Source organism: Thermobia domestica, chromosome 3 (genome assembly GCF_964235325.1).
Source record: "Thermobia domestica chromosome 3, izTheDome1.hap1.1, whole genome shotgun sequence".
Taxonomy (NCBI): Eukaryota; Metazoa; Arthropoda; class Insecta; order Zygentoma; family Lepismatidae; genus Thermobia; species Thermobia domestica.
This window is the reverse complement of record NC_137456.1, coordinates 318,352,009-318,368,683: the sequence shown is the minus strand read 5'-3', so window position 1 is coordinate 318,368,683 and position 16,675 is coordinate 318,352,009. Positions and strand designations below refer to the sequence as shown.

At 36.3% G+C, this 16,675-nt stretch overlaps 1 protein-coding gene across 1 annotated transcript; it reads left to right on the top strand.

The window, feature by feature from the left end:
• Window positions 1-12,278: 12,278 nt before the first annotated feature.
• LOC145682296 (uncharacterized) lies at window positions 12,279-13,718 on the top strand. The gene has a single exon (XM_081753874.1). The coding sequence runs from the start codon at window positions 12,279-12,281 to the stop codon at window positions 13,716-13,718; it is 1,440 nt and encodes a 479-aa protein (XP_081610000.1).
• The last annotated feature ends 2,957 nt before the right edge of the window (window positions 13,719-16,675 follow it).

Sequence of the window (16,675 nt, the reverse complement as noted above, 5' to 3'; positions counted from 1 at the left end):
TAGGCTTGTGGAAGACTCACGTTATTCTTACCCCATTCTAAACTCCTTTCCTTGTGGTAATCTGTCAAATAATTCTCATAGCTGGTCGTGCGTAATGGAGTCCAGCCGCATTAAGAAGCTGCCTTACTGTCTTGTGTGAACATCCTAGTTCAACAACTTTGTCTCTCAACACCGACGGATGTCGCAAAGAATGGTTCCGTACTTCTTCAACGAGAACTTCATCTTGGGTCTTTGATGTTGCCCACGGTCTTCCACTTCTGTGTCTTGACTTAGTCCATTCTCTGTTTCCCTGCTCCCAATGCAACTTCCTCACGGTTCCAGGATTACACCCAAAATCTTTAGCAATGAGAGACAATTTCTCACCATTACCAGTACGGCCAATAATCTCGCTTTTTTGAGCCACAGTTAACTTCAAAGCGCCTTTAGTTCTAGGCATTTTAGCTGACACTAGAATCACAAACGAAATATTCCAAAGGATGTATGAATGTGAAGGCGTGTGTTAAGGATCGGAGTAAACTTTTGTGTTGATTTATTTATTAACGCATGTTCATTGTGAATATTATTAATTTTATTTTTGTAAAGAAGCAAGTTACTACCCGCAAATATAAATATAATTCTAACTATATTCTTTTTCTATTTTTGACAAAATAATATGACGAGTGTGGATCTTTTTATTTGTTTTTGGGTGTGAGACTGTTGACCCGGGTGAAAAAAAATCATGATTTTTTTAAATATCGCTTTTCTTGACTTTTTTATTTAAATCGATTTTTTTTAATTTAAATAAAAACTATCCCCTCGTATAATACATGTCGCGAATTGCAGTAAATACATTAGGAATTAGTATTAAATGTTAATTATGTCATTTAGGTGGAAGTATTGGGATTTAATTTTGAATTAATCCCCCAATCGTTAACCTATTTCAATCCCAAAGAATGTGTCTCAAGCATTAAGGAAAAAACTTACAGCAATGTTTATCAATATAGCACTTTTCTTTCCACGAAAGTTACTGATATTTGGCAGAAGCATATTTTTTAAAAAATCGAAACTACCTAGCTGCACGAAATACATATAAAGTACATACATTTCGCCTAAAATTAACTAACTCTATGACCTATGGAACCCGGAGGATCAATTCCACGTTCACAAAAGCTTTCCACTGACTTCTATCCTTCGCCAACTGGATTCAGTTTCTACTTTGTATTCCTATATCTGCGAAATCCATGTAAATATTGTCCTCCTGTCTACGCCTAGGTCTTCCTAATGGTCGTTTTCCGATTGGTCTTCCAGTTAAAACTTTGAAAGCGTTCCTACTTTTTTCCATCCTGGCTACATGACCTAGCAATGTTGAGTAAACCGTATAAATTATGTAGTTCCTCGTTATGAAGTTTCCACCATTCCCCATTCCCGTTCCTTTTGGGCCCGACTATTCGTCTGAGGATCTTGTTCTCAAATACTTTCAGATTGTGCTCTTCCCTCATGGGAACATGTTTCGCAACCATACAGAAACACAGGCATGATTATCGTTTTATATATTTTAAGCTTCAAATTTCTCGACAGAATTTGAAACGACAAGAGATTTTGAACTAAATAATGACACGAATTCCCTGCTTTTAATCGACATTTAACTTCTTCGTGAATATCGTTTTCGTCTGTTAATATTGACCTTAGATATTTGGAAGTATCCACTTTATCAAAAGTATTATTCTATATTTTAACGCATCCAAAATTTGCAGTATTACGATCTCGAATAACTTCTATGTATTTAGTACATAAATTTCGCCTGGAGTTCTAAAATATAATATTTTGTTTTTTCGGAGAGGGGCTCGATCTTTTCTTGATACAACCCTATTACCTGAAAACAAACAAATAAACGTGGGCACAAAAGAACGTTCGTCTTAAATTTGCATGATGATTTCTCCGTTGAAATAGTTTTAACGATTTAAAAACCTTATATTACAAAAAGAAGAAAGCAGAATTCACCCGTTCCGCATTCAAAACCAGCCTCTACATGATACTCGTTTTCATATTGTGCTTACATACATTTGAGTCTCATTGTATTTTATTATTATCTTCCATAATCGAAATAAAAGAACAGAAACGTGATTTTACTTATTTTCACTTTAAATTAATTTATTTCGGATTTTGATTTAAACCAACGATTTTTATTTAAAAAATCAGGTGATCTAAATCTTGATTAAAATCGTAATTTAAATCAGACTGCTTTAAATCAATCCACTCTGCAATTGACCCAATGAAATTTCCTTCAGTAGTTAGCAACAACTTATTCAATGAGTCATCACTAAACGCTATAGGCAAAGAAAGGCAAAGCAGTATCGCCTGAAGGTTGTTTGAAATGCGTGTCTTGTCTTTGTTTTACCTGTGAAGTGAAGGCTACTGAGTTCTGACACATTATGTCAATGAATTGGTCTGTCTGTGAATACAAAGAGAGGAAAGAAAAAAAATTAGGGCTATCCGCGTCAGTCGATTAGATCTTTAAACATGTTGGAAAAATAAACCATGTCCTGTATTTAACTAAAATATGGTTAATAAACTAGCGTTATTATCATTAAAGGCCGTATGTGTTCTGGAACCTTGTAATATACCTGGAAAAGTTCGTCTCAGATCCAGGGGAAATGTAACATTTTATGATTATAAACGAAAAAATGGAAGTACACCCTGTCTTAGTGTTCGGTGCGGAAGATCTGGGTTCGATTTCCAGTGTGAGTTTATCTGGTTCTGGATAACACGTTGGGCTGTGTGCCCATGTCTCATATAGTCTCGGTGCTGGAAGTTAAGTTAAATTTCTAACCATCTAACCCATCAGTCTTAGAGCTCTGAGAAAGTGATTGGTGTGATCCGTGATGCGTTGCAATTAAAAAAGCCACAATCAGAATCCCAATGCTGGATATAAAAGTTGATCTCTCGCTGAAGCATCGTGACTTATAATTAAATTTCAGATTTTTATCTTCTTTAAACATTGGGCCTATGGGTTCCTAATATATGCTGGGAAAAGTAGTTAAATATGCTCTAGAACTCATGAAATAGAATCAACAATTAATTTAAAATTATTGACTTAGTATAACTGTAAATTCAGGGTTTAAAAAGAAATATGTAAATATAATTATGCGCATAGTTACATTCGTCTGGATTTTCAAAGCACGTTTTCACTGTTCACATCAGTTTAAAAATTATCAACCAACTAATTACAATTAGGACCATTTAATTAGGATCTTGCAGCAATTACCCCCGTTCCCCACCCCGTACATTCTACAGGACAAATTTTCATGGCTCGCTTGATTGAATTTCGACGATCCCTTAAAATCAAATAACTTATCTTTTCTGTTATTCTCAAGAGCTTATATTCCTACAGATCTTGCAGTTATCTTTCAGTGCAATGTTTTGTCACACACAGACGCACACATCAAACAACAAAGGCAAATATAAATGTAGTAAGATGAGAAAGCAGAATCGTGTTGTTATAATTCCATTTAAAAATGAAATGAACATTAATGAAAAATTAGTTTCACGTTCCACGATAAAGTCCTCTAGGCTAAAGGAGACGGATCATCAACGAAACTAATGTTTCTTAAAGTAAAGTTTTAATGATCTCCTAATGAAAATCGAATCCGAGACGACACGAACCACAGGCGCGCACGCTACCCCCTAGATCAACAGGAACGGTTAGGGCTCCTTTGACTGTGTCGTAGACATTTTCATTTCCATCGTCTCCAGGTTTGTTCCAACCCAAACGGGTAAGAACTGACTGTGGTCATATAATCTGTTCTAAAAGCGGAGTTCAATTACCGGGAAGAGATAATGTAATTTGGATCCCACGTTAAGCTGTATATCCATGTCTCATATTGCCTCCCTGCTGAACGGGACACTAAAATTAAATCAACTACAACAACTGATAACAGATATTATAGAAAGAGCACTACAGGCCATTTTCTTCATAATAAATTTTTTGTCGTATCAAACAGAACAAACATAAATGTATAATTGCAAGCATTCTGTTAAAATCTTCCGAAGTATTCAGAAACCTAGCAAAACAAACCAAACCAAATTGATGTAGTAACTTCTACCAAAAATAGGTTCTACCACGCATAGTAGCATTATAATTTGATCAGTTGCTACATTTGCTAATGAAATGTTGACGTTACACATTCTCCCTGAAATTTATGCAAAGGAGAAAATATTTTGATCAAATATCCGGCTTTAGATACGTGATTTATATAAATATATCGGCAAACAGTAGCTGGTTTAGTAAGTCACTCCCGGGATTTATCGCTAGTAAAATTAAATACACTTTACAGAAGGTATACTGGATCTTTTTAAAACGGCAGGGTAAAGTAATTCAACCTCTAATTCTCGATAGCCGGCGTACTTCCATCTCCTTCCACATTATTATTTCACCAAGTCTACCATCATAATTCACATCCCTCAATCATCGTCCCCCTTAGTCTACAGGGCATAATCTTTAGACGTAAAACTGAAAAAGTTAATTTCATATTTCTCTTGACCCTAATTGATTTCGTTTAATAGGGATGATCGAGAAGCCCCAAAGAAAATACACGCCATATTGAATCGAAATTGAATCAATATGGTGAAAGTTATTTTTAAAATAATTTCTTATAATATTTAAATAACGAAATTTTGAAGTTCAGAGGAACTTGGTCCCGTTTACGCGCTTATCCACTCCCAAATTCACCCGCAACCAATTAGAATGATGCGGATGTCCTAAAGTAAAAATAGGCTATGTTTTGTCTAATCAAATGATCTTGACGTTGCTTTGCTATAAAACAAAATTGTTTTGTATGCATATGCGTAAAGGGTGAGTGTTTTAGCTTTCAGCCCTTATTCTTGATGGAATTAAATCCCAAACAATAGGATTATTAGTTGAATCCATAAGCCAATTTTCATTAAAATCAAACCAAAATAATAAAAGATAGTTGTGGAACAAGAAAACGGCCGCAAATACTCACAAATATCAGTTGAGTCGAATTGTAGCGTTTGTCTTTGATCAATTTCACCATGTTTCATAAAAATGGGATTTGTTTAAAGATGTCTTCGCCGAACAGTTTTCAAATCAGGGACGGATAATTAACTTCCTCGATAATATTCATTATCTTCACCCATGCAATCAGGTATCCAGTTGCGGTGATTAAAAAATATATATGTATTTTATTTATTTATTTACTAAAATATTTACAATATAGCCAAAAGATCATTATTTTTGTAAAACGATTATTATTTTCATGAAGCAGTGTGAATATTCGGCTTGAGTTTAGAACTATCAGTTGCTACACTTTTAATTGACAACTAATAGTTTATGTTCATTATTTCTGACCATTTTCTACAAATTTCTTGCAGAGACTATTGTTTTACTTAGTTTCGTAATATTTATTTATCTGTGTGATATGCGAGATATATTTTTCATTTCTTCTTATACATGAGAATTAACGTTTCCCTTTAGTCTCCTAAGGAAATTGGAAAATTGAATATACATAACAGCACTGGTTTCAAACACTTAATGTCAAGGAGCAGATAGACTATTTTATTTTGTTCTTTCCGTGAAATAAGCATACCATTTTCTTTCTTTCTTTCTTTTTTTCTTTCTTTCTTCATTGTGTCTCTTAAGACTTACCAAGTCGAGAGCTAGTAGTTTGCCTGAAGGCATAACGTCGCGTAGCAAACAGCTCGGTTCGACACGTGCCAATATACGTACACCTTGTCTGAAAAAGGTTGAGCGCATTCTTTATTGCTGTTTCGAGGCAAAAATTTTCCAATTTCAGGTATCTTCGAAAAAAGGAAACCAGGTTCCAACCTTGAAGCCAACCTTTGTAATCGGGAAAAAGTTTGCAGATGTGTTTTTCTTCTTTTAAATGTAATAAGACTTCTTACCAAGTGTATAAGAAAAGCAACATTGATTGAAATACTTAATGATACAATATTTCGAAACTTTGTATTAGTATCAGCACATGCTTATTTGTCATTTTGCTCTCCATACATAATGGAATATTTAGATACGTAAACAAATCTTTCCATATGTAAAATAATGCTGTAAGTTAAGACATAGAACATAATTCTCGCCTGAGTACTAAAACAAAAGTCAAAGTAGAACAAAAACAGCGTTTCCAGTGGATATGAATGTCAATATTATCTTAAATGCCCCTATACATCGCTAGAAGTATCTTCCGAGCAGCGCTTGTGTTAGCGCAGTGATAAGCCGTTGGATTTCAAATCTTAAGATTAAGAGCTCGATTCCCATCTGGGTCAATGCATCTTTTTTATAATATTCTATTTTCCGCAATGCTTGAAAAATTATATAAAATAATTACATTAAAATACGCCAGTTGTATATATATAATATATAATCATTGCAAACATAGTGATTATTATGTTTAAAATATAACAGATGTTCACAGTACGTTGTATTCTATGATATATGTAAATGTTAAATACAAATTAAGAAAATAATATAATCGCAATAAATAAATTATGTAGTGTGTTTATTTGCAGCTGTTTGTCATCGGAAGTTACTTCTTAATTTTCTCATTACAGCAAGTGCCTTACGCCTTCTGAAATGTAAAGAGACTATTCGGGTATAAACAGAAATTATTATACAAACTCCAATCTTCGTTACAGACACATAACTCGCGATCCCCAAAACCATGTAAACAGGAAATTTACGAACATGAAATCATGTGTAAGGGACTTATTTATACTCTTTAGAAAGAAGGCAGAATAGGATTTCTTTCCAAAGAATTTCAGTTCAATAATCTGCAATGCTTTTGTATATGGATGTGGTCTCTTTCTCTCCGCCTTATATATATATATATATATATATATATATTGTGTGTGTATGTTTTATTAGGTAAAGAAACTTCCTACATATAGTGCTTACAGTCTAGAAAAGTACTCTCGGGGTAAGCTATTGGGAGTTGGAGGGGGATATATATATAAAGTAAAAGCGATCGATATTAGTATCGAATCCATAGTTCTCGTTGTCGCAGATATTAATAATTACAACTCTGAAAGCGTTAAAGTCCAAATTTAACTCTCATCGTAAAGCTCCTTTGTGGTTAAGAGTATAGCGTACACGCTTTCGGGGTGAGAGACTCAGATTCCGCCCCCAGCGAGAGCACATGTAGTTCGGATTCTACGTTAATTAGTAGGTCTGCGTCTCATATAGCCTCCCTGCTGACGGAACGTTAACTCAAATTCAACTCAATCTATTCAAAACCCATCAAGAAAAATAAAATGTCTGAAGTGACTGAGATTAGTGTCAAATCCATAGTTTGAGTTCGTAACGCTATTACAAACAATGCCATTTAATGCTACGTTTTGGCATGAGCGACTATGCCACCTGGATTTTGAATTTACAGAAGCAACATCGAAGGCGTTGCTCACACAGCTCTAAATGTTTTGATGTATGTATACGTGTATATTCCAGCGAAACTCCGGAATGCTGGAGCAACTTTTACCTAACATGGGAGACATATTACTTTCAATCTATGAAAAAAATATTGTGGAATTCAGATACCTCAACTGATAGAAATTGGGAGGAGTGTGGATAAGCTTGCATATGTGCATTATTTTTATTCATATTAGTTTCATTTTTTGTATATAGTTTAGCGGTTTAGTAATTCTTTGTGCTTCTTTAATGATTTTTTGGTGAGTTTTTAGTGAGTTGTGTTTGCATTGACTGGCAACAGTGCCTTCAGTGTACTATTCAAGTTGTGTCTGTGCATTCGACAATGTGCCGTGAAGTGCAACTAGACAAGCATATTCATTAATAGTTTCAGAAAAGCATATTTATTCATAGGTTTTAGAGAAACACTCATTTTCATTAATATACAAGATTTACATGTTCTTAACGGTGTTTTAGAGTGCTACTCAGTTTATGTGTGATCGAAGACAAGGTATGATGGTGTAACAAGCAACCATGTGGTTTAGCAGCAAGCTAGCCACAATTACTGCGGAAAGAAGTTAAGATAAGTAATTCATTGTACTAACCTTTAAGTATTATATCAATCATTATATTAACATATGAACAAAGCATGTTATATTTATCATATTAACGCATGTACACTTGAACAAGAATTGAAGCAAGTAACATCTAAAATATTCGTTAAGTCTTATTTCTCGATCCTCCATGATATCTGGGTGAATCAGTAAAATGGGTTTAATCATACAGTTCATTAGCTGTGGATGCGATATGCGTGTTTTATAAAGTATATAAACATATCATCCCTTCATACATATACATCATCATTTTTTTTTGGTCCTCCGTCCACCGGATATAAGAACGAGAAACGTGACTTTGAAATGTTTGTTCTCGTGTGTGTTTGTGTGGGTGCTGCTGTCATTAGCAGAACAGAACTGTTCATATCAGTACAGTGGTGTGTGTGCATTCAACCCAGCTGAATTCAAGGTTACACGTTTGTAGGTCACTCAGAAGTAAAAAAAAGAAAAATATATTGTCAGCGCTTTGTGTAGTTAAAAAAAAGGACTGAAACAATGGAAGAAGTGCAGTTGGGTCAATTAATTAAGAAACGTGCTTCGGTCAAAGGTCAGGCAACAAGAATACAGACATTTATTCAAAAACTACAGAATGAAAATAAACCTAGCATACAGGAAGTAAGAACGAGGCTAGTTGCACTTGAAGGGGTTTTTATTAAGTTCGATGAGATACAGTCAGAAATAGAGCTCTTGGATGAGACGGGTGAACAAGAAACGAACAGTATTACATTCGAGGAACTGGAACTGTATTATGATTCAAAGGTTAAGTTACAAGAATTTATTGATAGTTTTGAACAAAAAACGGATTCAGGGACAGCAAATAACAAAGCTACAAATTCTGGCAATTCAGAACAGTTGCCTAAAATTTCTTTGCCCATATTTTGCGGTAAATACGAGGAGTGGTCGCCCTTTAAGGACATTTTCATTTCCCTTATTCACAATAACAAGTCATTAAGTACAGTTTGTAAATTTCAATATTTGCGCACATCGCTCAAGGGGGAAGCATTTACATTAATAGCAAATCTGCCAATGGTAGAAGTAAACTACGAAATTGCATGGAAACTTCTTGTTGAACGCTACGAAAACAAACGGTTGATAGCTTCGACATATGTACGAGGGTTGCTCAATATCAAGCCAGTAACGAAAGAAAACGCTAAAGACATTAGAGAATTTGTAAATACTGCACTTAGTAATTTTCAAGCCCTTGAAGCATTGAATTTGGACAAACCTTTGCACGACGTACTACTAACACAACATTTAGTAGAAAAACTTGATTCGGCAAGCAAAAGGGAATGGGAAGCTGAGCAAAGTAGTGACTCCTTTCCATCGTTATCGGAATTATTTTCATTTTTAGAAGGTCGTTGTCAAATGTTAGAAAACATTCGTCCTACTCAACCTGAAAGTACTTATGACAAAAAAGTGTAGATTCCAAAGCAAAAAGAAAGAATAACAGTCAAGTGAATGCGTTTGTTAGTGTGTTTCCAATTGCATGTAATATTTTCCGTAGCAAAGAAACGCATGCTGTTTTTCGCTGCCCAGAATTTCTGAGTGCTAACATTAATCAAAGAAAGGAGATCGTGAAGCAAAATAAACTATGTTTTAATTGCTTAGGTAATAAACATCAAGTAAAGGCATGCAAATCAAGTACTTGTAAGAAATGTAATTTTAAGCATAATACACTGTTGCATAAAGATACTGCTCAGGAGGCTACTAACAAAACAAGTTCAAGCAAAATAAATAGCAATACTACTAACGTACCTAAAGTTAAGGAACAGAGTCAGGTTAAGGTTCAACCACAGGACTCTTATTGCTCATTTAAGATTAATTATGGTCAGCAAGTCTTATTAGCAACAGCGTTAGTTAACGTAACAGACACTAAAGGTCGTTTTCAACAATGCAGAGTGTTATTAGATGCAGCATCTCAATCGAATTTTGTAAGCGAAGCTCTAATTCATAGATTTGGTCTCAAGAAAACGAAAAATCGTGTTCCCATTAGAGGTATCAATTCTGCAACCTCCGAAGCTCAGCACAGCGTTGAAGTTCATATTTATTCAAGAACATGTGATTTTAATGCAGTGGTCGATTATTTAGTATTGCCAAACATTACATGTTGCATACCTTCTAAGGATATTGATTGCAGTAATTGGAACTTGCCAAAGGATATTTGCTTAGCCGATCCAAATTTTCATCGCTCGTCGTCAGTAGACATGTTTATAGGTGCGGGGTTATTCTACAGTCTCCTCGAGCCAGGCCAGAAGACTAGAAAAGGACATTATCCAGTTTTGCAGAAAACTAAGCTAGGATACGTTGTCGTCGGAAATATGCCTTCAATACCCGAAGAAGCCAACCAGTCGGTAATTTCATGTTTTGCTCAGATGGAGACAGACTTGGATACACAATTGAGAAAATTCTCGGAACTCGAAGATCTTCAGACTAAGATTTACACGCCGGAAGAAGAAAATTGTGAGAAGCATTTTTTACAAAATACAACCAGAAATGGAGACGGAAGATTTATTGTCAAATTACCAAAGAAGGAAGAGAATGCAGTTTTAGGAGAGTCTTACAACATGGCACTACAAAGATTTAAGCAGCTTGAAGGAAGATTGCTACAAAATTCTGAGTTCCATAAACAATATGCCGTCTTCATGGATGAGTATTTAAGTCTGGGTCACATGCGAAAATTTACAGAAGAAGACGTGAACTGCAGCAGCAGTTGTTATCTTCCACATCATCCTGTATTCAAGATGGACAGTACAACAACTAAATTAAGAGTGGTTTTTGATGCAAGTGCAAAAACGTCTAATGGCAAATCATTGAATGACAGTCTTCAAGTTGGGCCAATTGTTCAAGATGACTTGTACTCCATTATTTTAAAGTTTCGGTTGTATCCAGTTGCATTTACAGCAGACTTAGAGAAAATGTATCGCCAAATATTAATTCATGATGAGGACAAGTGTTTACAACGCATCCTTTGGAGAAAATCAGTAGAAGAACCGACCCAGACGTATGAGTTACAAACAGTGAAGTACGGGAATTCGTTAGCGTCCTTCTTGGCAACGAGATGTCTGAAGCAAATGGCGGAGGAAAATTCCAAGGAATTTCCAGAAGCAGCGGAGGTAATAAAACACAATTTCTACATTGATGAGGTGTTAAAATCAGTACCAAACGTGTCAAAGGCCTTAGAACTACAGAAGGATCTTATTAATATTTTAAGCAGAGCAGGTTTCAAGCTTTGTAAATGGAGTTCTAACAAAGAAAAAGTACTTCAAGGAGTTCCCGAAGACTTCAGGGAAAAACAACAGCCAATCATACTTGGTCAGCAAGACGGTGTTAAGACTTTAGGAATAGCATGGATTCCATTAACAGACAAACTTATAATTTCAAAAAAAAAAAATTGTAAACATGGAACTGCAGTAGAACGTAATGTTGCAATGACAAAAAGACAAGTCGTCAGTATAGTGTCATCTATCTTCGATTCATTAGTTCTAATCGCTCCAATTGTCATCAAATACAAGAATTTCTTACAAAAGTTGTGGAAGACAGGAATGAATTGGAATGATCCATTAGACACAGTCCTACAAGTTGAGTGGAATCAATGAATGTCTTGGTTACCTGCGATGGCGAAGATACAAATTACAAGAAACGTAATGTCTTCGGAGAACGTTAATGAAATTCAATTACATGGTTTCTGTGATGCAAGTGAAGAAAATTTTGGAGTAGTAGTGTACATCAGGGCTACAGACGATCAAGGAAACATTGAAGTCAATTTACTTTGTTCAAAGTCGAAGGTTGCACCACTGAAGAAGCAAACTTTGCCTAGATTGGAATTATGTGGAGCACTGCTACTTTCGAAGCTAATAGACAAAACGGTATCCATATTGAATATAGAGGTCAGTGGTATATATCTGTGGACAGACTCTACGATAGTTTTGTCTTGGATCAAATCACCTCCCAATCGTTGGACGACATTTGAATCCAACAGGGTGTCTCAAATTCAGAGAATCACATCAATCAATCAATGGCATCACGTGCCTAGTAAAGAAAATGCGGCAGACATAGTTAGTCGAGGAGCGGATCCCAACACTCTTATTCAGTCTCGAGAGTGGTGGCATGGTCCAGAGTTTCTTCACACAGCGGAATGGCCATGTCAAGAACAAAATGAGCCTGCTAGTATTCCAGAAGAGAAGAAAGTCATGATAAGTTTGGTGGCAGTTCATGAAACAAGCTTTATGAAAAGGTATTCATCGTTAAACAAAATGTTGAGGGTAGTAGCATATTGTTTGCGATTCAAGCATAATTGTCTTTCCAAGAAATCAGAAAGAAAAACTGATAGTCTTGACGCTTCGGAACCTCGTTTAGCGTTACACAGATGTATCAAGATAGTACAACATACTACCTATCATCAAGAAATATTGAACTTGCAGGAACAAATGGAAGTTTCAACAAAGAGCCCAATCAAGGATTTTTTTCCATTTCTGGACACGGAAGGAATGCTAAGGGTAGGAGGAAGATTGGAACATTCAAACTTGGAGTACGACAACAAGCATCAATTCATCCTACCTGCAGAACATCATTTCACCCACCTGATAGTCAAAGAAGAACATAAAAGGTTGCTTCATGCAGGACCACAGCTTCTTATTGCATCTTTGCGTACCAGATATTGGATTGCAAGAGCTAAGAAAATGGTCACGGCAATAGTAAACAATTGTTTGTTTTTTTTCAAGTGGAGATCAACAAGTTCATCACAGTTAATGGGACACTTACCCAAGGAGAGAGTAAATGAAGCAAGACCATTTGTACACGTGGGAGTTAACTATGCAGGATTCTTTTATGTCAAGTCCACAATTCGCAGCAAAATGCAAATGAAGGTCTATGCAGCGTTGTTCATCTGTTTAGCCACTAGAGCAGTTCACATAGAAATAGTTTCAGACTTAACTTCTCAAGCCTTCGTCGCAGCATTGAAGAGATTTATTGCTAGGCGAGGAAAATGCTTATCTATCTGTAGTGACAATGGTTCAAACTTTGTTGGCGCCAATCGAGAATTGCAACAATTTTTTGAATCCAAGACTAACAGAAAGGACATCCTGGGACACTCAGCTCAAGAAGATTTAGAATGGAAATTCATTCCTGCCAGATCTCCTCACATGGGGTCATGGGAAAGTTCAATAAAATCCATGAAGTACCACCTACGGCGTGTAGCAGGAACAGCAAGTCTGACATACGAAGAGTTGAACACGTTACTTATTCAAATTGAATCCATTCTAAATTCAAGACCATTGACAGCCATTTCCAACGATCCTACAGATCCAATGTATCTCAGTCCAGGACATTTTTTGATGGGAGCTACACTTCTTAGCCTTCCGGAACCAGATCTACTGGACGTACCTATCAACAGACTAGGCAGATGGCAACGGATTCAACAAATGAAGCAGCATATTTGGAAACGTTGGTCCAGGGATTACCTCAACCAGTTACAACAAAGAAGAAAATGGAAATCCGCTCAGCCTAATCTACAACCGGGCATGGTCGTATTGTTAAAAGAAGACAATGTTCCTCCTCAAGTGTGGAAGTTAGGTGTGATTAAAGAAGTTCATCCGGGTAGTGATAATTTAGTGCGAGTGGCAACTGTGAAGTGTAAAAATGGCATTTTTCGGCGCAGTGTTGCTAAATTAATTCCTTTGCCCCTAGAATATTAATTGATTGTGTCCAATCAAGGAGGGGGAGAATGGATAAGCTTGCATATGTGCATTATTTTTATTCATATTAGTTTCATTTTTTGTATATAGTTTAGCGGTTTAGTAATTCTTTGTGCTTCTTTAGAGATTTTTTTGGTGAGTATTTAGTGAGTTGTGTTTGCATTGGCTGGCAACAGTGCCTTCAGTGTGCTATTCAAGTTGTGTCTGTGCATTCGACAATGTGCCGTGAAGTGCAACTAGACAAGCATATTCATTAATAGTTTCAGAAAAGCATATTTATTCATAGGTTTTAGAGAAACACTCATGTTCATTAATATACAAGATTTACATGTTCTTAACGGTGTTTTAGAGTGCTACTCAGTTTATGTGTGATCGAAGACAAGGTATGATGGTGTAACAAGCAACCATGTGGTTTAGCAGCAAGCTAGCAACAATTACTGCGGAAAGAAGTTAAGATAAGTAATTCATTGTACTAACCTTTAAGTATTATATCAATCATTATATTAACATATGGACAAAGCATGATATATTTATCATATTAACGCATGTACACTTGAACAAGAATTGAAGCAAGTAACATCTAAAATATTCGTTAAGTCTTATTTCTCGATCCTCCATGATATCTGGATGAATCAGTAAAATGGGTTTAATCATACAGTTCATTAGCTGTGGATGTGATATGCGTGTTTTATAAATAAAGTACATAAACATATCACCCCTTCATACATATACATCATCGGAGTGACATAAAAATTGTGTAAAATGACTGATTATTGAGTGTTATCCATTGTTTTCTGGTTCGCTGAGATGAGTTGCGAGGCACTCAATAGCGTTATATTCACATTCATCCCCATCTTCACAGGATGAGGGGCTTGGAGATATGATTAATAAAATGTAAAAACTTACTTAAATATTTGTCGAAGTAATAGTTTCTGGGGTCGCGAAAGCGTTTCTAATGACTTTGGAATGTAGCTTGTACCCACTTCAAGATGGGCTTTTTAATCATATCAATTTCTCACCTTAAGAAGAAATTACCATCTCAACTAGTATATGTATCAAGCTAGCCTTCGCAATCGAGAAAAAATGTGTAGATGTGTGTTTCGTCTTTTAAATGAATATTAAATGTAAAATCAGAGATTGAGTGGGTCGACGGGTCAAATGGGTCGAGATTTGTGATTGAGTCAGTGAATCGTATGTCAAAAAGGCGTGACCCACTGCGAAACACCATCACCGTGACTCACACTGACCCATTGACCCACCAACCCATTCTGCTCAGTGCCTTCTAGATAGCATTTTCTGAACCCTGTCAAGTTTGTCTACGTTTTACTTCCAAGACCTCAATTTTTCTTGTTTTTTTTTTCATTTGGTTGTTGCGAAAAAAGAAGTTCAGGCTCTTTTGGATTTTGATATTTCCAGTTGTAACATTGGCAATAGGATTTACTACTTGGCTTTTGAGATGCAGGCTGAGAGTTTTTAGAGGAGCTAACTACTGGAAAAAAATAGTTTATTACAAACATAACCTCTTTAGTCAGTAGAGAGGATGGCGTGGATCATGGATCAAACTTAATGACGATGTATTTTAGTGGGTCGGAGTTGGTCACAATCGTTGAGAGTTGTTTATAGTTGGTGGTGGGTCAGAGTGGGTCATGGTGGGTGAATGGGACACGTTGGGTGTTGAGTCATTGCGGGTCACGGTGGGTCGTGGGTCACGATATGTGGTGGGTCAGTATGTTGTGGATCAAGGTTTAATTGACCCACACCATCTCTGGTCAACATTGCACTAAAGAGGAAAGGCTCCGAAGGTTCGCGTCGACGATTATCTCAAATTTTGCACATAGATAGTACCCCACCAGAAAGCAATAAATCTCGAAACGGTTCACAGTACCATTTCACAGATCTCCAGAAAGAGAGATATGTTTGATTGGCTAAATTAAGACCTCAATAATTTATCCTTCTACAAGCGAGATTTTCTTCATCGTTTCCATGCCAAAGTCAGAAGAATATGCGGCAAATAAACTTAAGGTTGAAGGTTCGCGCCCACCTCGGGATAGTTGCTTTTTTTTCTAGTGTTTTCTACACACCTGAATATAAACAAATCAGGCATATGGGCGATTTAATATATTTTGGGGGAGGAATTTTGTGGTTCGTTGGCGTGTCGTGGAGTCTCTGCCGCTGATGGTATAATTTTCAAAACGGAAGTGAGGCCACCACGGATCGTAGCTGCGGGATCACCAACTTTTTGCGAAAGGTCGCCAGTTACACATCGGTGGTCTACTGACGCTTACGGCATGGGAACTTCTATCTGAAAACTAAGAAAATAAAGAAGCATGGTATCCATGAAGCCCGTTAGGACTAATAAAAATTTTGAAACGATGAAACCGATATCAAAACCGGAAAACATGTATTGTATAATTCAAAGGTACCCCGTGTCGAGGAAAAAGATTTGCCGCAAGGTCTCCCTGAGGGTCTCAGGAGGGATACAACTCAAAGTTTGAAAATGGCAAGGGAAATCAAGTAGTATGTCATTTAAAAGTATTGCTAAAATTTTAAGAAAATGGTAAGTCTCAAGTCTTTATGCTAACGTGTGCAAAATAGCGAGCGTTCAAGATGGTAATAAATCCTTCATTGCAAACTCCGTGACGACCTCTAGAAATGTGAAACTGTGAAACTACCCAGAAGAGGTAAACACTTGTCTTACCATTGCAAAAGTATAATGCACCAAGGTAAAAAGAAGCGCCCCATGTTGGGTTTGTTACATCACTAGTATTAAATAATACGTTCCACGAATGTGTTTTTAAGCTAAAGGACAGGGTGATTGTGAATTATGAAATTAATGGTAGATACAAAATGGACCCACCACCAACTATCCACCACTCTAAACCATTGTGACAAACTTCTACCCACCAACGTCATCAACTCTGACCCATGATCCACGTCCTTCTCTCCATTGACTAAAG